This window comes from Panthera tigris, chromosome B2 (genome assembly GCF_018350195.1).
Source record: "Panthera tigris isolate Pti1 chromosome B2, P.tigris_Pti1_mat1.1, whole genome shotgun sequence".
Lineage (NCBI taxonomy): Eukaryota > Metazoa > Chordata > Mammalia > Carnivora > Felidae > Panthera > Panthera tigris.
In genome coordinates, this window is record NC_056664.1 from 141,344,556 (window position 1) to 141,372,154 (window position 27,599).

At 40.8% G+C, this 27,599-nt stretch overlaps 1 protein-coding gene across 6 annotated transcripts in view; it reads right to left on the bottom strand.

The window, feature by feature from the left end:
- SERAC1 (serine active site containing 1) overlaps positions 1-27,599 on the bottom strand; it is a 74,293-nt gene that overhangs the window by 5,913 nt on the left and 40,781 nt on the right. For all 6 annotated transcript variants that reach the window (XM_042987412.1, XM_042987414.1, XM_042987413.1 and 3 more), the window contains 4 exons: positions 27,306-27,468; positions 3,231-3,381; positions 1,420-1,561; positions 322-416 (listed from right to left, as the gene is read on the bottom strand). In XM_042987412.1, coding sequence (XP_042843346.1) covers positions 322-416; positions 1,420-1,561; positions 3,231-3,381; positions 27,306-27,468 — 551 coding nt within the window. The remainder of the gene's footprint in view (positions 1-321; positions 417-1,419; positions 1,562-3,230; positions 3,382-27,305; positions 27,469-27,599) is intronic.

The window sequence follows — 27,599 nt, forward strand, 5'->3', positions numbered from 1 at the left end:
GTGAACACGAAAGGAAAAAGCTTCACATTTACTTCTGAGAGTAAAGGAGACTTTGCTATAGAATCCACTGGTCCTTACTATGAGAATAGTTACAAATGAACCACTTTAGGAATCCAACATTGACGCTGTATCTAAGCCTTATACTATTTCATTGTTTATATATTACTAACTCCTTCTAGAAGGAAGAGAAAAAAGGCTAGGGTTTTCATAATAAAATTCTGTCTGTGGCATCAAAAGCTAAAGCCCCTCTCCCCACCCCAGAGGGTCCACTTGTGGCCTGGACCCTGGCCCTTCCTCCCAGCCCACAGCTTCCTCTGTTACCTTTCCATCGGGCACCTCGTTCTCCAGTCGCTCAGGCTGGTGTCATACTCCACAGATATAATTCGGAGAGCAGGACAGTCTCTTGCCAACCATGTCTATATAATTAAAAGGTACAGAAGAACATATATGAATTTCCACTGCTTCAGTTATTTCCTAGTAATTGATACCTGTAACTAAAGGTCACTGTAATACTGACGACTAATAAACATAGCGTTAGAATAAAGTTTAAAGGTGACTAGAAAACCAGTTCCAACGTTTTATCTTTTTATGTCTCTGGTCACAAGGTGGCACCAATATTTATAAGCATAAGGCCAATGCAAATTTCCAGAACATATTCTCAATTTTAATGCACTATAGCCAAAAGCAAGGAGTTCCTGGAATCCAGATCAAATTAGATTTTGGAGAGCACTTACTAGAAAGTTATGATCTCAGCACAGAGAATATGACGGTTGAAGATTTGACCTGGAACTCAGAGATACTAATTGAGTCACAGTTGTCTGTGGACCCAGGGTCTATCGTACTTCAGTGTTGCTAGAGACCAAGTGCAAACCATTCTTTGCGGGATAAGCCTCTGTGAAGGTGAGGAAGCCACGGTGGGACAAAGTCCAAGAAACTGCACATGTGCAACAACCGTGTTCACTGAACTTTAGGTATATTCCACTGGACGCATTCATCTCAGAGTTAAGGCTCTCAGAAGAAATGTCATCAAGGAAATCCAAAGTAGAATTATTTCTTCAAAGTATTTCTGTTTTTATAATTATTAAAGTCACAGAACTAGCTAACTATTATGAATGTGTTATGGGTTATATTTTTAATAGGAGTGAACAAATACTAGCCCTCACCCATTTTTTAACTTAGTGAAATACTCTTTGAGAGTTATAGCCCACACCCTGATCAGAAATTACACAACAGAAGGCAGGGTGACAAGCCGAGCTGTTCAGGAATATACTACGAATGTCCCCAAGGAACAGAAAATCTGCACGGAAGAAAAATCCCAGTAGAAAGAGAAAAATAAGCAAATCACAATGAGGCCCTGACAGCTGGAGACACCAATGTGTCATGAAGAAGGTGGCCTAACCAAAGTCAGCACTTCCTTACCTTAGGCCAACATGTTGTATACCTGGCATCGTCCTCTAAAATCTTTTCAGTTAAAAGCTGCTCATTGTCCTGCTGGCGCCATGTTTTGAATGCTGCTCCCATAAGGCCATGAATAAAAAGGACATCTGCTTTAATGGGCTGACTGACGGGGGAGAGAGTTTTAAAAAGAAGCAGAATAAACGCATTACTGCTTGGGAAAGAATCTACACAGCACTCTGTGGATGGTGCTTAGCAAGCTCATATGACAGCAAATAAAACCACGAAGGCAGGCCGTGTAAGCACAGGTGCTCCAAGGATCCCTGTAAGGAGTCTGGGCACAGAGACATGGAGCGTGCTTGCTACTCTATAAAAGTGGACACAGATCCAGCCAATAGACCAACCAAAGTCAACTGGAATAAGTTTGGTGACTAATGAAGCCACATATGTCATAGACTGCCCTCCAAAGAATTTCATGAGAATACTCCCCAAATCAATAAAAGTATTTAAGAAATTAAGTTAGTGTAGTTTCAAATTGAGTATGCATGAGAGATTTTTTAAAACTTATCAAGGGAAATGTTTAGCAGAAATGAGATTTTAAAGTAATTTATTGTCTTTAGATAGGACATTTTTAAAAACTGGACATAGCGTATTACTTGTAAGTTATTTATAGTACCTGCACAATTATGCAATACATATAAAATACATTTCCATATTATTTGTTTATAAATTGGAATTATCCAGGCAATCTGTTTTTCAAGTAAATGTTTTTACTATTTTCTGAGCTATTATTTTTTTTTAATGTTTATTTATTTCAGAGAGAGAGAGACAGAGTGTGAGCAGGGTAGGGGCAGAGAGAGAGGGAGAACACAGAATCCAAAGCAGGCTCCAGGCTCTGAGCTGTCTGCACAGAGCCTGACACAGGGCTCAAACCCACAAACCATGAGATCATGACCTGAGCCGAAATCAGATGCTTAACTGACTGAGCTACTCAGGCACTCCTCTGAGGTATTATTTTAAAGTGCCTGACAAGGGGCACCTGGATGGCTCAATTGGTTAAGGGTCTGACTCTTGATTTCAGCTCAGGTCATGATCTCAGGGTTCTGTTGAGATCGAGCCCTGCGAAAGGGCTCTGCGCTGACAGCAGGGAGCCTGCTTGGGATTCTCTCTCCCCCTCTCTCAAAATAAATAAAAACTTTTTTAAAAAATTCTAAATAAATAAATACATAAAGTACCTGACAAAAATCCCAGAAATATGTAAGTTTTTCATTGTGGTCCTTTCTATATTTACGATCTCAGCAATGATACAACTGGAAATGGTGACCTGATATAACCTTAAGGAGTAGGAGTCAAATTTATTACAACTTCTTCCTTCTAGTGCATGATTTTATAACTTGCATAAACTTTCTGCAGTCCTTTTGAGTTCTAGAACCAGACTAATAGGATTGCCTGCATAGAGTGTCCTATCTCCTTCCATGCAAACCAACCTCTACAATCCTAATCAGCTATTAACTCAGAACTCCAAGAACCCAGCAGTGAAACAAACAACCCACATTACAAAACTCAAGCGGGCCACACTCCAGGAGGTGAACACTATCTTACTGAAGGCCGGCCCTTGGTGTAAAATCACGCTGATAATTTAGCCAGTTCCATACTTTCATGACAGCCTGCAATTCTTCTAAGGTTATTATGGACAAGCGGAGTCAGTATATAAGGTTATCAGGATTATCTGTAAGGCATTTAACATCTAAATTACGCAGAAATAAAATAAAAAGATAAGCCCTCTAGGCTTTACCTCCCCACAGGAGACAAAGCGACACCATTTGCTTTCTTACCTTGTGCGATACTGGGGGTGTAGTACGTACACGCCGTCCTGGTATTTTTCTCGCATGGTCTCTCGGTCTAGATTAGCCAGGGTTCTGGCAGCATGTGAGGCCTCCATTATGCGAGGAGACTTCATTGCTTCTGCCAGTATAGAAACCCAACCTGGTGAGAAGAACAAGCTCCTAAATGCCGACGCTACTCCATCTCAGACTATGAGCGGTTTCTGGCTGAAAATAACAGGAGAAAGGCAGACTCCAGCGTCTGTCTCACAGAAAAGAGTGACTACTCCAACTCCATTCTGCCCTAAGGTCCTCTGGGTCCCACAGCACGTCATGTCCCAAGCCAGGTACCCTCTCCTCTATAGGAGGTCTCAAAGAAGGTAGGGGTTTAAGAGCCATTTTCTTTATTTAGAAAATCTAACAAAAGTTGCAATGACTAGAGATGTCATCAACGGTAAGAAAATAGGGTATTTTGCTTTCAGCAAGAATTATTAAACTCAGTAATTTTAATACTAGTTATTTCATCCCGATTGTCAGTCACATTAGCAGTGTTTAATGCACATAAGAAATGATTTCTTTATAATGAGCTTGCTTAGAAATAACAAGTATTGGCAATGATGTGGAAAAAAAAGGAAACTTGGTGTGAATGTGAGCTGGTATAGCCAATGTGGACAACAGTACGAAGGTTCATCAAAAAATTAAAAATAGAATTATCATAGGATCTAGTAATTCCTCTACTGGGTATTTACCCAAATGAAACAAAAACACTAATTCAAAAAGACATAGGTCCCCCTATGTATACTGAATTATTTATAATATGGAAGAGCAAGATATGGAAACAACTCAAGTGTCCATCCACAGATAAGTGGATAAAGAAGATGTGGTATATATGCAGAATATTGCCCAGCCTTAAAAAAAAAAAAAAAAAAAAAAAAAGGAATCTTGCCATTTGCAATGACATGGCTGCAGTTAGAGGGTATCCTGCTAAGTGAAATAAGTCAGAGACAAATAGTATATGATTTCACTCATATGTGAAATTTAAGAAACGAAAACAGAAAAAAGAGACAAACTAAAAAAAAAGACAGCTATAGAGAAGAAACTGATGGTTGCCAGAGGGGCCGGTGTGGGGGGATGGGAGAAACAGGTGAAGGGGATAAAGAGGACACTTATAAGCACTGAGTAACGTACAATGGGTGAACATATTGTACACCTGAAACTAATATAACACTGTACATTAGGTTTCAATTTTAAAAAATAATATTAAAAAAGTAATAGTGCTTGATATATGAAAGTCTGTAAAACATGGGGTTCAGGAAGGAAACGTTTTTTTCTCAGCTCAGAGATTCACAGTATTTGACAGCTATTTGACTTCTCAATGACCTTTTTTTTGTTAACTCTACCCCCGACATAGGGCTCAAACTCAAGACCCAGAGATCAAGAGTTGGCTCCAGCAACTGGGCCAGCCAGGTGCCCCTAATATATACATGCTATATACTTTATATTGCACTTTTTTTCTTCAACAACATAGGATTATACTACAATATGGCTACAGTATGGGTTGTTTTTTAAGTTTATTTATTTAGGTAATCTCTATACCCAACGTGGGGCTTAAACTCACAACCTGGAGATCAAGAGTTACATGCTGTACTGACTGAACCAGCCAGGTGCCCCCAAAACATTATTTTTTAAAGAGACACAAAGCCATACTATGTGCAATATGGCTTCATTTATTTTTCATGTTTTTGGTACTTAAAACATGACACTTTTTGCACATAAATATGTATGGAAGTGCATGTAAACACACGCCCACGCATGCACACACACACCTATAAAGGCACCTAGTTTGGTGCCTGGTCATCACCTCATAGGAGGGAGTTGGGTTGGGGAGGGCTCCGTAAAAAGGTGGGTTTAACTTTTTTGCTCTACGTTCTCTGAAGTTATTTACCAGGAGAATCTATTCACATGTTATTTATATAACTTAAAATAATACAACATGGACCTTGAGGGCAGAAAGATTTGGGCTTAAAATTTCTGTCCCCTACCGATGCTGTGGAACCTCAGTCAAGTTACTTGGGCCGGAAGAAGGTTCTAATAAATAAATCCAAATAAAAACTGCATTTACCAAGCCCAGCAGGCACTCAGCTGTCCCCATGTCCTCCTCCCACGCTCCATGGCAAAAGTGTTAAGGATCAGTGTGATGATAGGCGGCCAGTATTTAATAACCCAGAAGTCTCAGACCAAATCATCATTTTTTAACAATATTCAAATTTGTAACATCAAAAAAAAAATGTCCCTTCAAAATGTTCTAAAGAATGCTTTATGGGAGAGGGAAGATGGCGGCGTAGGAGGACGCTGGGCTCACCGCACGTCCTGCCGATCACTTAGATTCCACCTACACCTGCCTAAATAACCCAGAAAACCGCCAGAGGATTAGCAGAACGGAGTCTCTGGAGCCAAGCGCCGACGAGAGGCCCACGGAAGAGGGTAGGAAGGACGGCGAGGCGGTGCGCGCTCCACGGACCGGCGGGAGGGAGCCGGAGCGTAGGGGCGGCTCGCCGGCCAAGCGGAGCCCCCGAGTCTGGCTGGCAAAAGCGGAGGGGCCGGACGGTGTTCCGACAGCAAGCGCGACTTAGCGTCTGGGAGGTCAGAAGTTAACAGCTCTGCTCAGAAAGCGGGAAGGCTGGAGGACAAAGGGAGGGAGAGCTGCTGAGCCCCCGGACGGCAGAGCTCAGTTTGGCGGGGAACAAAGGCGCTCGCCAGCGCCATCTCCCCCGCCCATCCCCCAGCCAAAATCCCAAAGGGAACCGGTTCCTGGCAGGGAACTTGCTCGCTCCTTGCAAACACCCAACTCTGTGCTCCTGCGGAGCCAAACCTCCGGCAGCGGATCTGACCCCCTCCCGCTGCCACAGGGCCCCTCCTGAAGTGGATCACCTAAGGAGAAGCGAGCTAAGCCTGCCCCTCCAGCCCCCGTGCCCCTTGCCTACCCACCCCAGCTAATACGCCAGATCCCCAGCACCACAAGCCTGGCAGTGTGCAAGTAGCCCAGACGGGCCACGCCACCCCACAGTGAATCCCGCCCCTAGGAGAGGGGAAGAGAAGGCACACACCAGTCTGACTGTGGCCCCAGCGGTGGGCTGGGGGCAGACATCAGGGCTGACTGCGGCCCCGCCCACCAACTCCAGTTATACACCACAGCACAGGGGAAGTGTCCTGCAGGTCCTCACCACTCCAGGGACTATCCAAAATGACCAAACAGAAGAACTCCCCTCAGAAGAATCTCCAGGAAATAACAACAGCTAATGAACTGATCAAAAAGGATTTAAATAATATAACAGAAAGTGAATTTAGAATAATAGTCATAAAATTAATTGCTGGGCTTGAAAACAGTATAGAGGACAGCAGAGAATCTCTTGCCACAGAGATCAAGGGACTAAGGAACAGTCACGAGGAGCTGAAAAGCGCTTTAAACGAAATGCAAAACAAAATGGAAACGACGACGGCTAGGATTGAAGAGGCAGAGGAGAGAATAGGTGAACTAGAAGATAAAGTTATGGAAAAAGAGGAAGCTGAGAGAAAGAGAGATAAAAAAATCCAGGAGTATGAGGGGAAAATTAGAGAACTAAGTGATACACTAAAAAGAAATAATATACGCATAATTGGTATCCCAGAGGAGGAAGAGAGAGGGAAAGGTGCTGAAGGGGTACTTGAAGAAATTATAGCTGAGAACTTCCCTGAACTGGGGAAGGAAAAAGGCATTGAAATCCAAGAGGCGCAGAGAACTCCCTTCAGACGTAACTTGAATCGATCTTCTGCACGACATATCATAGTGAAACTGGCAAAATACAAGGATAAAGAGAAAATTCTGAAAGCAGCAAGGGATAAACGTGCCCTCACATATAAAGGGAGACCTATAAGACTCGTGACTGATCTCTCTTTTGAAACTTGGCAGGCCAGAAAGGCTTGGCACGATATCTTCAGTGTGCTAAACAGAAAAAATATGCAGCCGAGAATCCTTTATCCAGCAAGTCTGTCATTTAGAATAGAAGGAGAGATAAAGGTCTTCCCAAACAAACAAAAACTGAAGGAATTTGTCACCACTAAACCAGCCCTACAAGAGATCCTAAGGGGGATCCTGTGAGACAAAGTACCAGAGACATCACTACAAGCATAAAACATACAGACATCACAATGACTCTAAACCCGTATCTTTCCATAACACTGAATGTAAATGGATTAAATGCGCCAACCAAAAGACATAGGGTATCCGAATGGATAAAAAAACAAGACCCATCTATTTGCTGTCTACAAGAGACTCATTTTAGATCTGAGGACACCTTTAGATTGAGAGTGAGGGGATGGAGAACTATTTATCATGCTACTGGAAGCCAAAAGAAAGCTGGAGTAGCCATACTTATATCAGACAAACTAGACTTTAAATTAAAGGCTGTAACAAGAGATGAAGAAGGGCATTATATAATAATTACAGGGTCTATCCATCAGGAAGGGCTAACAATTATTAATGTCTATGCACCGAATACCGGAGCCCCCAAATATATAAAACAATTACTCATAAACATAAGCAACCTTATTGATAAGAATGTGGTAATTGCAGGGGACTTTAACACCCCACTTACAGAAATGGACAGATCATCTAGACACACGGTCAATAAAGAAACAAGGGCCCTGAATGATACATTGGATCAGATGGACTTGACAGATATATTTAGAACTCTGCATCCCAAAGCAACAGAATATACTTTCTTCTCGAGTGCACATGGAACATTCTCCAAGATAGATCATATACTGGGTCACAAAACAGCCCTTCATAAGTTTACAAGAATTGAAATTATACCATGCATACTTTCAGACCACAATGCTATGAAGCTTGAAATCAACCACAGGAAAAAGTCTGGAAAACCTCCAAAAGCATGGAGGTTAAAGAACACCCTACTAACGAATGAGTGGGTCAACCAGGCAATTAGAGAAGAAATTAAAAAATATATGGAAACAAACGAAAATAAAAATACAACAATCCAAATGCTTTGGGACGCAGCAAAGGCAGTCCTGAGAGGAAAATACATTGCAATCCAGGCCTATCTCAAGAAACAAGAAAAATCCCAAATACAAAATCTAACAGCACACCTAAAGGAAATAGAAGCAGAACAGCAAAGGCAGCCTAAACCCAGCAGAAGAAGAGAAATAATAAAGATCAGAGCAGAAATAAATATAGAATCTAAAAAAACTGTAGAGCAGATCAACGAAACCAAGAGTTGGTTTTTTGAAAAAATAAACAAAATTGACAAACCTCTAGCCAGGCTTCTCAAAAAGAAAAGGGAGATGACCCAAATAGATAAAATCATGAATGAAAATGGGATTATTACAACCAATCCCTCAGAGATACAAACAATTATCAGGGAATACTATGAAAAATTATATGCCAACAAATTGGACAACCTGGAAGAAATGGACAAATTCCTAAACACCCACATTCTTCCAAAACTCAATCAGAAGGAAATAGAAAGCTTGAACAGACCCATAACCAGCGAAGAAATCGAATCGGTTATCAAAAATCTCCCAACAAATAAGAGTCCAGGACCAGATGGCTTCCCAGGGGAGTTCTACCAGACGTTTAAAGCAGAGATAATACCTATCCTTCTCAAGCTATTCCAAGAAATAGAAAGGGAAGGAAAACTTCCAGACTCATTCTATGAAGCCAGTATTACTTTGATTCCTAAACCAGACAGAGACCCAGTAAAAAAAGAGAACTACAGGCCAATATCCCTGATGAATATGGATGCAAAAATTCTCAATAAGATACTAGCAAATCGAATTCAATGACATATAAAAAGAATTATTCACCATGATCAAGTGGGATTCATTCCTGGGATGCAGGGCTGGTTCAACATTCGCAAATCAATCAACGTGATACATCACATTAACAAAAAAAGAGAGAAGAACCATATGATCCTGTCAATCGATGCAGAAAAGGCCTTTGACAAAATCCAGCACGCTTTCTTAATAAAAACCCTTGAGAAAGTCGGGATAGAAGGAACATACTTAAAGACATAAAAGCCATTTATGAAAAGCCCACAGCTAACATCATCCTCAATGGGGAAAAACTGAGAGCTTTTTCCCTGAGATCAGGAACACGACAGGGATGCCCACTCTCACCGCTGTTGTTTAACATAGTGCTGAAAGTTCTAGCATCAGCAATCAGACAACAAAAGGAAATCAAAGGCATCCAAATCGGCAAAGATGAAGTCAAGCTTTCGCTTTTTGCAGATGACATGATATTATACATGGAAAATCCGATAGACTCCACCAAAAGTCTGCTAGAACTGATACATGAATTCAGCAAAGTTGCAGGATACAAAATCAATGTACAGAAATCAGTTGCATTCTTATACACTAACAATGAAGCAACAGAAAGACAAATAAAGAAACTGATCCCATTCACAATTGCACCAAGAAGCATAAAATACCTAGGAATAAATCTAACCAAAGATGTAAAAGATCTGTATGCTGAAAACTATAGAAAGCTTATGAAGGAAACTGAAGAAGATATAAAGAAATGGAAAGACATTCCCTGCTCATGGATTGGAAGAATAAATATTGTCAAAATGTCAATACTACCCAAAGCTATCTACACATTCAATGCAATCCCAATCAAAATTGCACCAGCATTCTTCTCGAAACTAGAACAAGCAATCCTAAAATTCATATGGAACCACAAAAGGCCCCGAATAGCCAAAGTAATTTTGAAGAAGAAGACCAAAGCAGGAGGCATCACAATCCCAGACTTTAGCCTCTACTACAAAGCTGTAATCATCAAGACAGCATGGTATTGACACAAAAACAGACACACAGACCAATGGAATAGAATAGAAACCCCAGAACTAGACCCACAAACGTATGGCCAACTCATCTTTGACAAAGCAGGAAAGAACATCCAATGGAAAAAAGACAGTCTCTTTAACAAATGGTGCTGGGAGAACTGGACAGCAACATGCAGAAGGTTGAAACTAGACCACTTTCTCACACCATTCACAAAAATAAACTCAAAATGGATAAAGGACCTGAATGTGAGACAGGAAACCATCAAAACCTTAGAGGAGAAAGCAGGAAAAGACCTCTCTGACCTCAGCCGTAGCAATCTCTTACTCAACACATCCCCAAAGGCAAGGGAATTAAAAGCAAAAGTGAATTACTGGGACCTTATGAAGATAAAAAGCTTCTGCACAGCAAAGGAAACAACCAACAAAACGAAAAGGCAACCAACAGAATGGGAAAAGATATTTGCAAATGACATATCGGACAAAGGGCTAGTATCCAAAATCTATAAAGAGCTCACCAAACTCCACACCCGAAAAACAAATAACCCAGTGAAGAAATGGGCAGAAAACATGAATAGACACTTCTCTAAAGAAGACATCCGGATGGCCAACAGGCACATGAAAAGATGTTCAACGTCGCTCCTTATCAGGGAAATACAAATCAAAACCACACTCAGATATTACCTCACGCCAGTCAGAGTGGCCAAAATGAACAAATCAGGAGACTATAGATGCTGGAGAGGATGTGGAGAAACGGGAACCCTCTTGCACTGTTGGTGGGAATGCAAATTGGTGCAGCCGCTCTGGAAAGCAGTGTGGAGGTTCCTCAGAAAATTAAAAATAGACCTACCCTATGACCCAGCAATAGCACTGCTAGGAATTTATCCAAGGGATACAGGAGTACTGATGCATAGGGGCACTTGTACCCCAATGTTTATAGCGGCACTCTCAACAATAACCAAATTATGGAAAGAGCCTAAATGTCCATCAACTGATGAATGGATAAAGAAATTGTGGTTTATATACACAATGGAATACTACGTGGCAATGAGAAAAAATGAAATATGGCCTTTTGTAGCAACGTGGATGGAACTGGAGAGTGTGATGCTAAGTGAAATAAACCATACAGAGAAAGACAGATACCATATGGTTTCACTCTTATGTGGATCCTGAGAAACTTAACAGAAACCCATGGGGGAGGGGAAGAAAAAAAAAAAAAAGAGGTCAGAGTGGGAGGGAGCCAAAGCATAAGAGACTGTTAAAAACTGAGCACAAACTGAAGGTTGATGGGGGGTGGGAGGGCGGGGGTGGGTGGGTGATGGGTATTGAGGAGGGCACCTTTTGGGATGAGCACTGGGTGTTGTATGGAAACCAATTTGACAATAAATTTCATATATTAAAAAAAAATAATAATAAGGGGGAAAAAAAGAATGCTTTATAATAACAATATAAGAATGTTTTGAAATTCTACCTGTAGAGATACACAGGTATATTACTGGTATACATTGAAAAAGATGGCTTTATTTTTAATGGAGTCCCAAGAAAGGAAACGCAACAGAAAGCAAGGTGCAAGCCATTTCTATGGCTTTTTTTAGTTGACAAAGTTATTTTCACAATGCCTGAGATGCTTCACCTTTTATAAAACATCAAATGCCCCTTGGAAAACTTGTGTCTTTAAGATTCAATGCTTCTAAATTCTGTAACATCTGAATATATGTTCATTATAAAAGCAATTGTTTAAAAATAGCACTTAATAACGTGAAATCAACATGGCGGAAAAGTAGGGGGACCCGAAGTTTCCTCGTCCCTCAAACACAGCAGTGTTGAGACCAAAGGACTTTGAATTCCAAGAGTCTGGGCTGCAGAGTGACAGATTCCATCTCCAGGGGCCCACGGGGACAACCCGGCAGGCCACAGGTGCATGATAGCGAACTGGGAGTGATGATAAAACAGGCAGGTAGGCACGGATGGGAGGGATCCCCTTCTGCAGAAGAGAGTCTGGGGAAGTGTAGGACTGTATCCGGACAAGAGAAAAACCACAGACCAGGATGCACAAAGATCCAATCTCTAACTGCGGGGCTTTCTCAGGACTGGGGCCAGCTGCCCTGTTTGCGCAACTGGGGAGAAGGGGAGCCAGCCCCTGGCTCGGTACCTAGTTCGGAGGCACAGTCCACAGTGGGAGAAAGCAATCCCCTCCCTGGAGTGCTGTGGGAAGAAGGTATATAAATTACCATTTAAAGGACAAAGACTGCCTGTGCCCGCCAGTCAGAGGCCATATATTGGTGGCGTAGAGCGGCACTTCCCCGGAACCAGGGAGCACGGAGCGGGACCCTTTAAGACCTCAAGGTTTAAATCCCAGCCTATCGCTGAGGTGCTTGAGTCAGCGGAGCGGGACAAACCTCCTCGTTCACGCCCATGGCACTGTGAGGACAGCCTGAACAGAGTGGTTTGGGACACCCAGTCTGTGCAGGAGAGAGTGGGGTGTCGCCATTTTTCTCCCCGTCACCAACAAGGTGGGGCCTCAGGGAATAGAGTGCGGGGGGGCGGGGGGAGCAGGGGAGGCGGGGCCCACCTACTCCCAACCACGCCCCACCGCGGCTGGTAACAGCGGACCCACTGGAGCGGGACTGACGCTGACGAACCAGATGGCCCCTCCTCCAGGCAAGGGCTACCAGTGATTCCAAGGCACCCAGCGGTTTTGCATTTCCTGATTTAATTCTCGGACAATTCTTATTATATATATATGTGTATATATGTATGTGTATATATATATATACACATATATATATACAGATATATATATACACATATATACACATATATATACATACATATATATGCATATATGTGTATATGTATGTATATATGTGTATATATATGTGTATATGTATATATACATATATATATATTTTTTTCTTCCTTTTCACCTTATTTCTTCCCTCTTCTAGTCTGGTTACTCTGGTTGTTGGTTTGTTTAAGCAGACATATTGAATCGATTCTCTTTATTCCCATTCTATAGCTGCTTTATTTTCCTCTCTCTCTGGATTAAGTCATATAGTGTCTCTACCTGGTCAATTTTCTTTTCTTTTCTTGTTCCCTGCCCCCGTCATTTCTCTCTTTGTATGGGATAAGGCCTCTTCCATCAACACCGCCCCTGCCCTGTTGTTTGCTGTAGCTGGTGTTTTGTGGGGGGGTTTGTGTGTGTGTTTGTTTTTGTTTTGTTTTTTTGTACTTTGTTTGTTTTCTTTTCCAGGGCTACTTCAACAAATCAAAGCACACCTAGTGGAGGGTCCAAAACATCACTATGAGTAGGGAGATAAAACAAACAGAGTCACAACAGAAAGCAAGTAATACACTCCAAAAAACATCTCCTGAAGGACCAGGCCCTGGATAATGTATGACCCCTCTTTAATATAGTAGTGCTTGCAGGTGCAGGACACATAACAAGCTTTTAAAACACATACAGGATATGGGAATGCAAGCTGGTGTAGCCACTCTGGAAAACAGTATGGAGGTTCCTCAAAAAACTAAAAATAGAACTACCCTATGACCCAGCAATTACACTACTAGGTATTTATACAAGGGATACAGGTGTGCTGTTTCAAAGGGATACATGCACCCCAATGTTTATAGCAGCACTATCAACAATAGCCAGAGTATGGACAGAGCCCAAATGTCCATCGATGGATGAATGGATAAAGAAGATGTGGTGTGTGTGTGTGTGTGTCTGTGTACATACATACACACAATGGAGTATTATTCGGCAATCAAAAAGAATGAAATCTTGCCATATGCAACTACATGGATGGAACTGGAGGGTATTATGCTAAGTTAAATTAGAGAAATACAAATATCATATGACTTCACTCATATGAGGACTTTAAGAGACAAAACAGATGAACGTGAGGGAAGGGAAACAAAAATAATATAAAAACAGGAGGGGGACAAAACAGAAGAGACTCATAAATATGGAGAACAAACTGAGGGTTACTGGAGGGGTTGTGGGAGGGGGGATGGGCTAAATGGGTAAGGGGCACTAAGGAATCTACTCCTGAAATCATTGTTGCACCATATGCTAACTAATTTGGATGTAAATTAAAAAAAAAAAAAAAAGTTAAAAAAAATTGTAGGTAATAAATAAAACACATAAGGGACAGAAAACTAGCCAAAATGACAAAATGGAATTCTCCTCAAAAGAAATTCCCGGAAGAAATGACAGCTAAAGAATTGATCAAAACAGATATAAACAATATAACTGAACAAGAATTTAGAATAATAGTCATAAGATTAATCGCTGAGCTTGAAAAAAAGCATAGAAGACAGCAGAGAATCTATTGCTGCAGAGATCAAGGAACTAATAAATAGTCATGATGTATTTTAAAATGTTGTAAGTGAGGTGCAAAATAAACTAAAGGCTGTGACAGTGAGGACTGAAGAGGCAGAGGGGAGAATAAGTGAAAGAGAAGATAAAATTATGGAAAAAAAAATGAAGCTGAGGAAAAAAAAATTCTGGACCACAAAGGGAGAATTAGAGAACTAAGTGATTCAATGAAATATAATAATATCCATATCATAGGAGTTCCAGAAGAGGAGAAAGAGAAAGGGATGGAAGGTGTACTTCAACAAATCATAGCTGAGAACTTCCCCGATCTGGGGATGGAAAGAGACATTGAAATCCAGGAGGCAGAGAGAACTCCCTTCAGATGTAACAAGAATCAATTTTCTGAACAACATATTACAGTGAAACTGGCAAAATACAAAGATGAAGAGAGAATTCTGAAAGCAGCTAGGGACAAACAGGCCTTAACTACAAGGGTAGACATATAAGAGTAGTAGCAGACCTATCTACTGAAACTTGGCAGGCCAGAAGGGAGTGGCAGGAAATACTCAATGTGCTGAATAGGAAAAATATGCAGTCAAGAATCCTTTATCCAGGAAGCCTGTCATTCAGAATAGAAGGAGATATAAAGGTTTTTCCAGACAAACAAAAACTGAAGGAATTCATCACTACTAAACCAGGCCTATAAGAGATCCTAAGGGGGACTCTGTGAGTGGAATGTCTCAAGGACCACAAAGTACCAGAGACATCGCTACAAGCATGAAACCTACAAATAACACAATGACTCTAAATCCGTATCTTTCATATCCATATCTACATCCATGGATGTAAATGGACTAAATGCTCCAATCAAATGACATAGTGTATTAGAATGGATAAAAAAACCAAGACTTATCTATATGCTGTCTACAAGAGACCCATTTTAGACCTGAGGACACCTTCAGGTTGAAAGTGAGGGGATGAAAAACCATCTATCATGCTACTGGAAGTCAAAAGAAAGCTGGAGTAGCCATACTTGTATCAGACAAACTAGATTTTAAACTAAAGGCTGTAACAAGAGAAGAAAAAGGGCATTATATCATAATTACAGGGTCTATCCATCAAGAAGAGCTAAAAATTATAAATGTTTATGAACCCAGGGCACCTGGGTGGTTTAGCTGGTTAAGCATCGACTTTGGCTCAGGTCATGATCTCAGGGTTCATGAGTTTGAGCCCCATGTCGGGCTCTGTGCTGACAGCTCAGAGCCTAGAGCCTGCTTCAGATTCTGTCCCTCCCCTGTTCATGTGTGTGTGCGCGCACACACTCTCTCTCATTCTCTTTCTTTCAAAAATAAACATTATAAAAAATATCTACGCACCCAATTCAGAAGCCCCCAAATATATAAAACAATTCATCACAAACATAAGCAGTCTTATTGGTAAGAATGTGGCAACTGCAGGGGACTTTAATACTCTATTTACAACAATGGACAGATCATCTAGGCAGAAAATCAATAAAGAAACAATGGTCCTGAATGATACACTGGACCAGATGGACTTGACAGATATATTCAAAACTTTTCATTCTAAAGCAGAAGAATACACATTCTTCTCGAGGGCACATGGAACATTCTCCAAGATAGATCACATACTGGGTCAAAACACAACCCTCAATAAATGTAAAGGAATTGAGATCATACCATGCACATTTTCAGATCACAGTGCTATGAAACTTGAAATCAACTAAAGGAAAAAGTTTGGAAAACCTGCAAATGCATGGAGGTTAAAGAACACCCTACTAAAGAATGAATGGGTCAACCAGGCAATTAAAGAAGAAATTAAAAAATATATGGAAACAAATGAAAATGAAAACATGACAGCCCAAACCCTTTGGAATGCAGCAAAGGCAGTCCTAAGAGGAAAATACATTGCAATCCAATCCTATCTCAAGAAACAAGAAAAATCCCAAATACAAAATCTAATAGCACAACTAAAGGAACTAGAAGCAGAACAGCAAAGAAACCCCAAGACCAGAAGAAGAGAAATAATAAAGATAAGAGCAGAAATAAACAATATAGAATCCAAAAAAACAGAACAGATCAATGAAACTAAAAGCTGGTTTTTGGAAAAAATAAACAAAATTGATAAACCCCTAGCCAGACTTCTCAAAAAAAGAGAGAGGACCCAAATAGATAAAATCACGAATGGAAATGGACTTATCAGAACCAATCCCTCAGAAATACAATTATCAGAGAATACTATGAAAAATTATATGCCAGCAAACTGGACAACCTGGAAGAAATGGACAAATTCCTAGACACCCATACACTACCAAAACTCAAACGGGAAGAAATAGAAAATTTGAACAGACCTGTAAGTAGTGAAGAAATTGAATCAATCAGTTATCAAAAATCTTCTAACAAATAAGAGTCGTGGGCCAGATGGCTTCCGAGGGGAATTCTACCAGACATTTAAAGCAGAGTTAATACCTATCCTTCTCAAGCTGTTCCAAAAAATAGAAATGGAAGGAAAACTTCCAGACTCATTCTATGAAGCCAGCATTACTTTCATTCCCAAACCAGACAGAGACCCCACAAAAAAGGAGAATTACAGGCCAATATCCCTGATGAACACAGATGCAAAAATTCTCAACAAGATACTAGCAAACTGAATTCAATAGCACATAAAAAGAATTATTCACCATGATCAAGTGGGATTCATTCCCGGGCTGCAGGGCTGATTCAATGCTCGCAAATCAGTGTGATACGTCACATTAATAAAAGAAAGGATAAGGACCATATGATCCTGTCAATTGATGCAGAAAAAGCATTTGACAAAATACAGCATCCTTTCTTAATAAAAACCCTCAAGAATGTCGGGATAGAAGGAACATACCTAAACATCATAAAAGCCATATATTAAAAGCCCACAGCTAATATCATCCTCAGTAGGAAAAAACTGAGAGCTTTCCTCCTGAGATGAGGAACACAACAGGGATGTCCACTCTCACCACTGTTGTTTAACATAGTGTTGGAAATCCTAGCATCAGCAATCAGACAACAAAATGAAATCAAAGGCATCAAAATTGGCAAAGAAAAAGTCAAACTTTCATTTTTTGCAGACGACATGATACTCTACATGGAAAACCCGAAAGACTCCACCAAAAGGCTGCTAGAACTGATACCATGAAGTCAGCAAAGTCGCAGGGTACAAAATCAATATACATTAATCAGTTGCATTTCTATACACCAATAAAAAAGCAACAGAAAGAGAAATCAAGAAATTGATCCCATTTACAATTGCACCAAGCACCATAAAATACCTAGAAATGAACCTAACCAAAGATGTAAAAGATCTGTATGCCGAAAACTATAGAAAACTTATGATGGAAATTGAAGACGAGACAAAGAAATGGAAAAATATTCCATGCTCATGGATTGGAAGGATACTGTTAAAATGTCAATACTACCCAAAGCAATCTACACATTCAATGCATTCCCAATCAAAATTGCACTGACATTCTTCTCAAAGCTAGAACAAACAATCCTAAAATTTGTATGGAACCACAAAAGACCCCGGATAGCCAAAGTAATATTGAAAAAGAAAACCAAAGCGGGAGGCACCATAATCCCAGACTTTAGCCTCTACTACAAAGCTGTAATCATGAAGGCAGTATAGTAGTGGCACAAAAACAGACACATCGACAAATTAGAATAGAGAACCCAGAATTGGACCCACAAATGTATGTCCAACTAATCTTTGACAAAGCAGGAAAGAATATCCAATGGAAAAAAGTCTCTTTAACAAATGGTGCTGGGAGAACTGGACACCAACACACAGAAGAATGAAACTGGACCACTTTCTTACACCATTCACAAAAATAAACTCAAAATGGATGAAAGACCTGAATGTGAGACAGGAAACCATCAAAACCCTAGAGGAGAAAGCAGGAAAAAAATATTTCTGACCTCAGCCACAGCAATTTCTTGCTTGACACATCTCCAAAAGCAAGGGAATTAAAAGCAAAAATGAACTATTGGGACCTCATCAAGATAAAAAGCTTCTGTACTGCAAAGGAAACAATCAACAAAACTAAAACGCAACCAACGAAATGGGAAAAGATATTTGTAAATGACATATTGGATAAAGGGTTAGTATCCAAAATCTAGAAAGAATTTACCAAACTCAACACCCAAAAAACAAATAATCCAGTGAAGAAATGGGCAGAAGACATGACTAGACACTTTTCCAAAGAAGACATCCAGATGGCCAACAGACACATGAAAAGATGCTTGACGTCACTCCTCATCGGGGAAATACAAATCAAAACCACACTGAGATAGCCCCTCACACTGGTCAGAGTGGCTAAAATTAAAAACTCAGGAAACAACAGATGCTGGCGAGGATGTGGAGAAACGGGAACCCTCTTGCACCGTTGGTGGGAATGCAAACTGGTACAGCCACTCTGGAAAACAGTGTGGAGGTTCCTCAAAAGGTTAAAAATAGACCTACCCTATGACCCAGCAGTAGCACTGCTAGGAATTCACCCAAGGGATACAGGAGTTCTGATGCATAGGGGCACATGTACCCCAATGTTTATAGCAGTACTTTCAACAATAGCCAAACTATGGAAAGAGCCTAAATGTCTATCAACTGATGAATGGATAAAGAAGATGTGGTTGATATATACAATAGAATAATACTTGGCAATGAGAATGAAATCCTGCCATTTGCAGCAACATGGATGGAACTGGAGGGTATTATGCTAAGTCAGTCAGAGAAAGACAGATATCATATGTTTTCACTCATATGTGGATCTTGAGAAACTTAACAGAAGACCGTGGCGGAAGGGAAGGGGAAAAAATAATTACAGAGAGGGAGGGAGGCAAACCATAGGAGACTCTTAAACAACTGAGGGTTGATGGGGGGCGGGGGGAAATGGGTGATGGGCATTGAGGAGGGCACTTGTTGGGATGAGCACTGGGTGTCGTATGTAAGCAATGAACCATGGGAATCTACCCCAAAAACCAAGAGCACACTTTACACACTCTATGTTAGCCAATTTGATAAATAAATTTGACAAATTAACAAATTATATTTAAAAAATAGCACTTAATAATCAAATTCCCACTCTAGCACTCCCATCATTTCCCAGTTCCATGTATATCCTCAGAAGTAACCATGGTTAAAAGTTTGGTGGACACCTTTCCAAACCTTTTTAAAAAATTCAGTCGCGGGGTGCCTGGGTGGCTCAGTCGGTTAAGCGTCTGACTTCAGCTCAGGTCATGATCTCACGGTTCGTGAGTTCAAGCCCCGCATCAGGCTCTGTGCTGACAGCTCAGAGTCTGGAGCCCATTTCAGATTCTGTGTCTCCCTCTCTCTCTGCCCCTCCCCTGTTCAGCTCTGTCTCTCTGTCTCAAAAATAAATAAACGTTAAAAAAAAAATTTTTTTTTTAAAAATAAAAAAAAAAAAAAAAAAAAAAATTCAGTCGCATGCCTATCATTTATACACATACACTGTGGCTCTACATGCATTTTTTTTTCCTAAATGGAATCTTACTATTCCTACTGTTCCATGACTTGATCGTGTACTTCAGCAATGTCTCTTGGAATGCTCTCCATATACATCAGCTTTATTCTTTTTAACTATAGCATTTAACATGGATGGAATATACCACTGTTTATTTAACCATTATTGCTACTGGCAGACATTTGGGTTGTTTCCATTTTTTCCATACTGCAAACAACTGATAAACATTTTTATATACAAATCTTCAATAACACTCATGAGTATTTAGGTAGGAGAGTCCTTGTAGTATTATTACTATTTCAAATGGTATATACATTCTTTTAATAGGTACTACTAAGTACCCATCAAAAAACTGAATCAATTTACATCCCCACCAACAATGTACCAGAGGAGCAGTTTTCACACACCTTCACCACCAGTGGATATTACCAACATCTTTTTAACTTTTGTAAATCTGGATGGTAAAAAACTACAGATCTGTGGGGTACCTGGGTGGTGCAGCTGGTTAAGTGCCCAACTCTTGATTTCAACCCAGGTCATGATCTCACAGTGTGTGGGACTGAACCCCACATTGGGCTCTGTGTTGACAGTGTGGAGCCTGCTTGGGATTCTCTCTCTCCCTTTCTCTCTCTGCCTATCCACCATCGCAGGCACTCTCTTTCTCTCTCTGAAATAAACTTAAAAAGAAGTTACAGACCTGATACTATTAAGATTTACAGGGGCGCCTGGGTGGCTCAGTCGATTGAGCGACTGACTTCGGCTCAGGTCATGATCTCACGGTTTGTGAATTCAAGCCCCGCGTCGGGCTCTGTGCTGACAGCTCAGAGCCTGGAGCCTGCTTCTGACTCTGTGTCTCCCTCTCTCTCTGCCCCTTCCCCACTCATGCTCTGTCTCTCTCTGTCTCAGAAATAAACAACAGGGGCGCCTGGGTGGCTCAGTCGGTTGAGCGTCCAACTTCAGCTCAGGTCACGATCTTGCAGTCCATGAGTTCGAGCCCTGCGTCAGGCTCTGGGCTGATGGCCCAGAGCCTGGAGCCTGCTTCCGATTCTGTGTCTCCCTCCCTCTCTGCCCCTCCCCCGTTCATGCTCTGTCTCTCTCTGTCTCAAAAATAAATAAATGTTAAAAAAATTTTTTAAAAAAAGAAATAAACAACAAAAAAAAGATTTACGCACACACACGCGCGAACAGGTAAAGCTACAGGTACCTCAAGAAAAAATAAAACAGGGTAGGGCAGCAGAATTCAAACTGAAATATTCAGAAATAATGGGAGCTGAGCAAAAAGTAATACAGATAATTCTTTGAAAGGTTTAGACATAAAATGGAAGAGTAGAAGAGAGGCTGAAAAACAAGGGGGATGTGGTACTGAGACTAGTTTGTCACATTACCCCCTAATGTGTGTTGATTGGAAGGCTCCTGTTGAGAGGGAGCTGCTGACCACATAGACGAGAAAGGCTAGCAATTCCTGAGACAGTGAAAGGAGCCAGAAGCCAGGCACAGTTAGAGGTCTCCTAAGAGATGTCCCTTCTCCTATTTTCAAGAGCAGAAAAGGAGAAGGTGGGTTTGGTTTTGGTAGTGGGAAACGGAGGGAACACTCCTTTCAGGGTTTCAGCAGTCTCACAGAAGTAGGAGAGGTCCTCTGCCAAGAGGGATAGAGCATATGAACGGGCTGAGGAAGGTGGAGGGGACTTAAATAGGTATTGCTAAGCATCTTAAGGCCTGCTGAGCGATACTGAAGATGACGACCCATCTGCCATGAGTCTATGCTCAGCCACAGAAGCAGCGGACAGTAGGCTTTATCTAGTGTTGGGGTCTTGAGCAAGGGTGTGCTGAAAGAAGGGGAGGGGAGTTCCGGGGCATTGAAGAGTGTGTTACGGAAATGACAGACCACGGAGCATGGATATGCTGGCTCAGGAGTGAGGTGAAGAAGAAAGAGGACTGACGGGCTGGGAGAAAATAAAGGGGTCAGGGAGATAGACTCCTGGAGAGAAGAAAAACAGGCCCTGTGGCAGCAGGTGCAAACACAGGCTTGAACGAGAGGAAGTAGTGCTCAGAAGTGAGTCACTGACTTGTTAAGTGCAGCGGTTTCAGGCAATGACAAGGACAAGATGTGGCACAGGAACAGAGTGCTAGACAATCAGGAGCAGAGAAGGAAGTCGACAGAGATGAGAAGGACAAGGGACTGAGAGACCAAGGCATTTAGTGGACTGTCCAGTACAAGTTGACATCACCAGAGAGGACTGAGGACTTGGGGTAGAGCCAAGTGTCAGTTATGGGAAGAGTGTGGGTTTGTTTTTTTAATAAAATACTGATTTGATCAAGGCTCTATACCATTAAAGAAACTGAAGATAAGTCAATGGAAATCATCCAAAGTAAGACACAGAGAGGAAAAAAAAATATCTGAAAAGAAATCAACAGATTCCCAATGACCTGTGGAACAGAATCAAGAGGTCTCATATATATACTGAGGCCCCAAAAGGAGAATAGACCAAAAAGGGACAAAATATATATATATATATTTTAAGATGCACTGGTTGGAAATTTTCCAAATCTGATCAAAAACATCAACCCACAGATTCAGTCAGCTCAGTGGAAGCATAAATATAAAAAAGGAACCAAGCACTTCAGAGTCAAACTGCTAAAAACCAAACATAAAAACTTCAAAGCCAGAGAAAAAACGACAAGTTACATACAGGAGAATGAAAATGGGAATGAGAGACTTCTCATCAGACAGTGGTAGTTAGGAGAGAATGGAATGACATTTTTAAAGTGCTGACAGAAAAAATAACATACTGCCAACAAATAATTCTTTATCCATGGAAAATCTCTTTCCTGGGATGATAAAATAGAGGCGAAGTAAAAGACTTTCAGAAAATGAAAGGTGAGAGAACTTGTCCAGCACACCCTAGTCTTGAGGCTGTAGGGAAATTGTATCAGATGTAAATGTAGGAAAAGAAGGAAGAGAGCTGACTACTGTAAATGTGTAAATAAACAAAAATCACTTTCTTTTTTTCTTATAGTCTTTGACTCTTAAAAAATAACAACAATGTATCACAAAGTCTATAACATAATGGAGGAGTAAAATATATTAAGACAATACCAGAAAGGATGGCAAGAGGTGGGAAGTGAACTGTACTGTTGTAAGAATCTCGCACTATAGATAAAGTGGTATCATATTAATTCAAGACAGACTGTGATAAGGATACCATCAAGTAAAAAAACACACAAATAATAATATATAAAAAGCAGAAACAGGAGAAAGAACAGAATGTAAAAGATATTCAAGTAACCCAAAAAAGTCAGTAAACAAGAAAAAAAGGAAACAATACTCATAAATACATTAGAGGTAACGAGACAAAACACCCCTATTAAAAAAGATCAAGCCGGATTTAAAAAAGGATGCACCTCTATGCTGTCTATAAAAGATGTACTTACTTTTAAAGTCACAGAGAGATGCCTGGGTGGCTCAGTCAGTTGAGTGGCCGACTTCAGCTCAGGTCATGATCTCAGGGTTTGTGAGTTCGAGCCCCTCACTGGGCTCTGCGCTGACAGTTCAGAGCCTGGAGCTTGCTTCAGATTCTATGTCTCCCTTGCTCTCTGCCCCTCCCCCACTCACACTCTGTCTCTCTCTCTCTCGCTCAAAAATAAACATTTAAAATATTAAAAAAAAATAAAGTCACAGAAAAATGAACGCAAAAGAAGGGGAAAAGGAAAAGATAAAAGATAGGGCTGCAAACAGCAAGCATAGGAAAAAGCCAGAGTGATCATCTGGGAAATGAAAATCAAAACCACAATGAGGTATCACCTCATACCAGTCAGAATGGCTAGAATCAAAAAGACAAGAAATAACAAGCATTGGTGAGGATGTGGGGAAAAAAGGAACCTTCATGTACTGTTGGTGGGAATGTAAACTGATGCAGCCACTGTTGAAAACAATATGGAGGTTACTAAAAAATTAAAAACAAAAATACCATATAACCCTTTAATTCCACTACTGGGTACTTATCCAAATAAAATGAAAAAACTAATTCAAAAAAATACAGGCACCCTTGTTTACTACAGCATTATTTACAATAGCCAAGATACGGAAAAAACCAGAATACATCAGCAGGTAAATGGATAAAGAAGAAGGGGTGTGTGTGTGTGTGTGTGTGTGTGTGTGTGTGTGTGTGTGATCGACTATCACTCAGCCATAAAAAAGAATGAGATCTTTCCATTTGTGATATCATAAATAGACCTAGAGAGTATTATGTTAAGCGAAATAATAGTCAGAAAGTGAAACACAAATACCATATGTTTCACTTATATGTGAAATCTAAAAACCAAAAACTCTCATAAAAACAGACCCATAAATACAGAGAACAAACTAGCAGTTGCCGGACGAGAGGAGGGTGGGGGGATGAGCAAAATACATGAAGGAGATGAAGAAGTAAAAACTTCCAGGTATAAAATAAATCAGTCACAGGGACAAAAAGAACAGCATAGGAAATATGGCCAATGATATTATAATAATGTTGTATGGTAACAGATGATAACTACACTTACAATAGTGAGCACTGTGTAATGTATAAAATTGTAGAATCACTATGTTGTACACCTGAAACTAACATAACACTGTATGTCAACTATACTTCAATAACAAAATTTTTTAATTGTTCTTGGTTTGAGAGAGAGAGAGAGAGAGAGCATGTGCGAGCAGGAGAGAGGGGCAGAGAGGGAGAGAATCTCTTGTGGGGCTCGATCCCACAACCCTGGGATCATGACCTGAGCCAAAATCAAGAGACAGATGCTCAACCAAATGAGCCATCCAGGCACCCCAATAACAAATTTTTTTTTAAAAAGAAAAAGCCAGTGTGGCTATTTTGATACCAGGTAAGGTAGACTTAAGGAAAAGGAGTGTCACCAGTGGTAGAGACATCACTTAATAATAAAAAATGAATAATTTGCTAGGAAGAAAAACCTGGTAGAACTACAAGGAAAACAGACATTCACAATTACAGTTCAACACATCTCTCAGTAATTCACTGAGAACGAGACCAAGCTCAATGAAGATCCAGAGAAGATTTGAGCAATGCTATGGCTTCATTGTTACATACAGAACACTTCGCCAACAACTACAAAACACTCATTCTTTCCAAGCGCACACAGAACATGCATCACGACAGACCACAAAACAGGCTATCAAATAAGTCTCAGTAAACTTCCAAAGACTAAACTCTTACAGGGTATGTTCTCTGAACACATGGACTATTAAATGAGAAATCACGGACATATGATATCTAGAAAACCCTTAATACTTATAAAGTATGCAGCACATTTTTAAGTAACCCATGAGACAAAGCAAAAAATCACAAGAAAAAGTAGAAAATATTTCAAACTGAATAATGATGAAAATACAGTATATTCAAAATTTGAGGGATCCATCTAAAACAAGTTAGAGGAAATTTACAGCTTTAAATACTCGTATTAAAAAATAATTGTAGTGATTTGAAAACATGTCTTCAAATGCTTTGACACTATTGTCCATCAAGAGGTCATGAGTCTAAACCCCTTCCAGAGCCCTTCCTCTTGAATATGAGCTAGCCTTAGTGAGTAGGTCAGAAATTACTCCCAATGCTTGCTTTATAAGAGGCAAAAAAGAGCGTATGCCTGGTCCTCTCTTGAGACGTTTGCTGTTGAAACCTAGCCATCATGCTTTAAGAAACCCCAAGCTGCACGGAGAGGCGCATGTAGGAAGGAGCCAATGTCCCCAGCCCCAGCTGGGCTCCTACCTGACAGCCAGTACCAGTATGCAAGCCACGTGAGGGACAATCATGAAAGTGTACCCTCTATCCCGCAGCCGAGCTGCCCCAGTTAGTGCTGCATGAAGCCACAGAGGCTGGCCCAAGTTTCAGATTCACAAGGAAAATATAGGACCACTATTTTAACCAATGAATTTTGTGTTTGATACACAGTAATAGATGTCTGAAACAAGAAGAGGTTAAAATTAGGATCTAAGTTTCTACCTTAAGCACCTAAAAAAGTGGAGCAAATAAAGCCCATAGGAAGTGGTTCTTTATAGAAAAAGTTTGCTGATCCCAAATGAGACTTCATCAAATTAAAAACTTTTATTGATCAAAACACTCTTAAATGTAAACAAACAAAAAAAGTAGAGACTGACACAAGAAAAAACGTAAACTCAGTCTCTAACAACTATGAGCATATGCACGTATATGTGCACATATGAATGCATACTTGTGTGTGTCCTGATATTTACCATCTTGCTTTTTCCACTGAAAGAGCCAAGAAGCGAAGACACTCCAGGAACAATAAGCACACCGAGCACCCAGATCCTGGCCTCTAAAAATCAGTCTGCACTAAGATCAATCTGCACTTCTCCTCAGAGGAAGGAGCCTGGAACATCTTGTTATTCAGACAGTAATAAGGAATGCCTCCCCAGACGAGGTGGGCATATTGCCAGGACACAGGGAGCCGGTTTGTCGGGCTCCCACTGACCAAAACCGAAACAATCTGGCATCTAATGTTAAGTACAGTAATAAGTTATAAACCATTAAAAAAAACAACAACCAGGAATCCATGTGCCCATACTGATGGGGAGGGAGAGAGCGAGAGAGGGAGGGACAAGAGGGAAGAAAGGGAGACAGATGGAAGGAGAGAGAAGGAAGGGCTCTTGCTTACAGGGAAATGCCAAATGCTGAAAAGTACACGGGGAGGGCGTGCTGCAGTTAGAAAATCATCATTTTGCAACCATCATGATGAAGACTGGATCAGGCAGGGGAGTTCAGGAGATGAGGAGCTGGATATCTGCATGGTCCTAAGTATCTCCCCACAGTCAGTTGATTAGTTGCAAGGGGGAAAATCACTAATTATACTGAGTACACATACTCTGGGTCAACCGAATCCTATCAAAGGTGATGTAGACCATTAGATGGTTGTCAAGGCAAAAACTGCCCTCCTCTGACTGTCCGCACACCGATGATCTCAGGCGTGTAGTACACAAGTCCCAAGCAATTCCATGCCCCTACTAAAACGATATGCTCTAAAGACCCATAACTAACCCTAAGCGAAGTGTTAAGTCTATTAAAAGATTAATGTATTGTGGGGCGCCTGGGTGGCTCAGTCAGTTAAGCGTCTGACTTTGGCTCAGGTCATGATCTCACGGCTCGTGAGTTTGAGCCCCTCGGCAGGCTCTGCCAGCACAGAGCCCGGAGCCTGCTTTGGATTCTGTGTCTCCCTCCCTCTCTGCCCCACCCCTGCTCGTGCTCGGTCTCTCAAAAATAAACATTAAATAAATAAATAAATAAATAAATAAATAAATAAATAAATAAATAAAACGATTAACGTATCATGAGGGGTGGAGGTGGGAACAAAGGATCGGATCCAAAATACTCAGTATATAACGGTGTTACCTGAGTGAACTATAGTAGAATGAAGATGTTCATTCAAAGCCATGTTTCCAATGATACGCATTATATTTCTCTGTATTTTGGGACAATCCTTGTGAAGTTGGTACAGCCTCTGAAGTAGTTGCAAGCCTCCATTTGCTTCAATTTCATCACAGTGTGTGGGTATCTAGCACGATAAATTAATGAAAGCTCACCGTATGTTGCACAAATTCACTAGCGAGGTGACACAACACGCTGACGGCACAGCCAGGGGCTCCTGCTCAAGGACAGAGACCCAGAGAGACCACCCAAAACTCT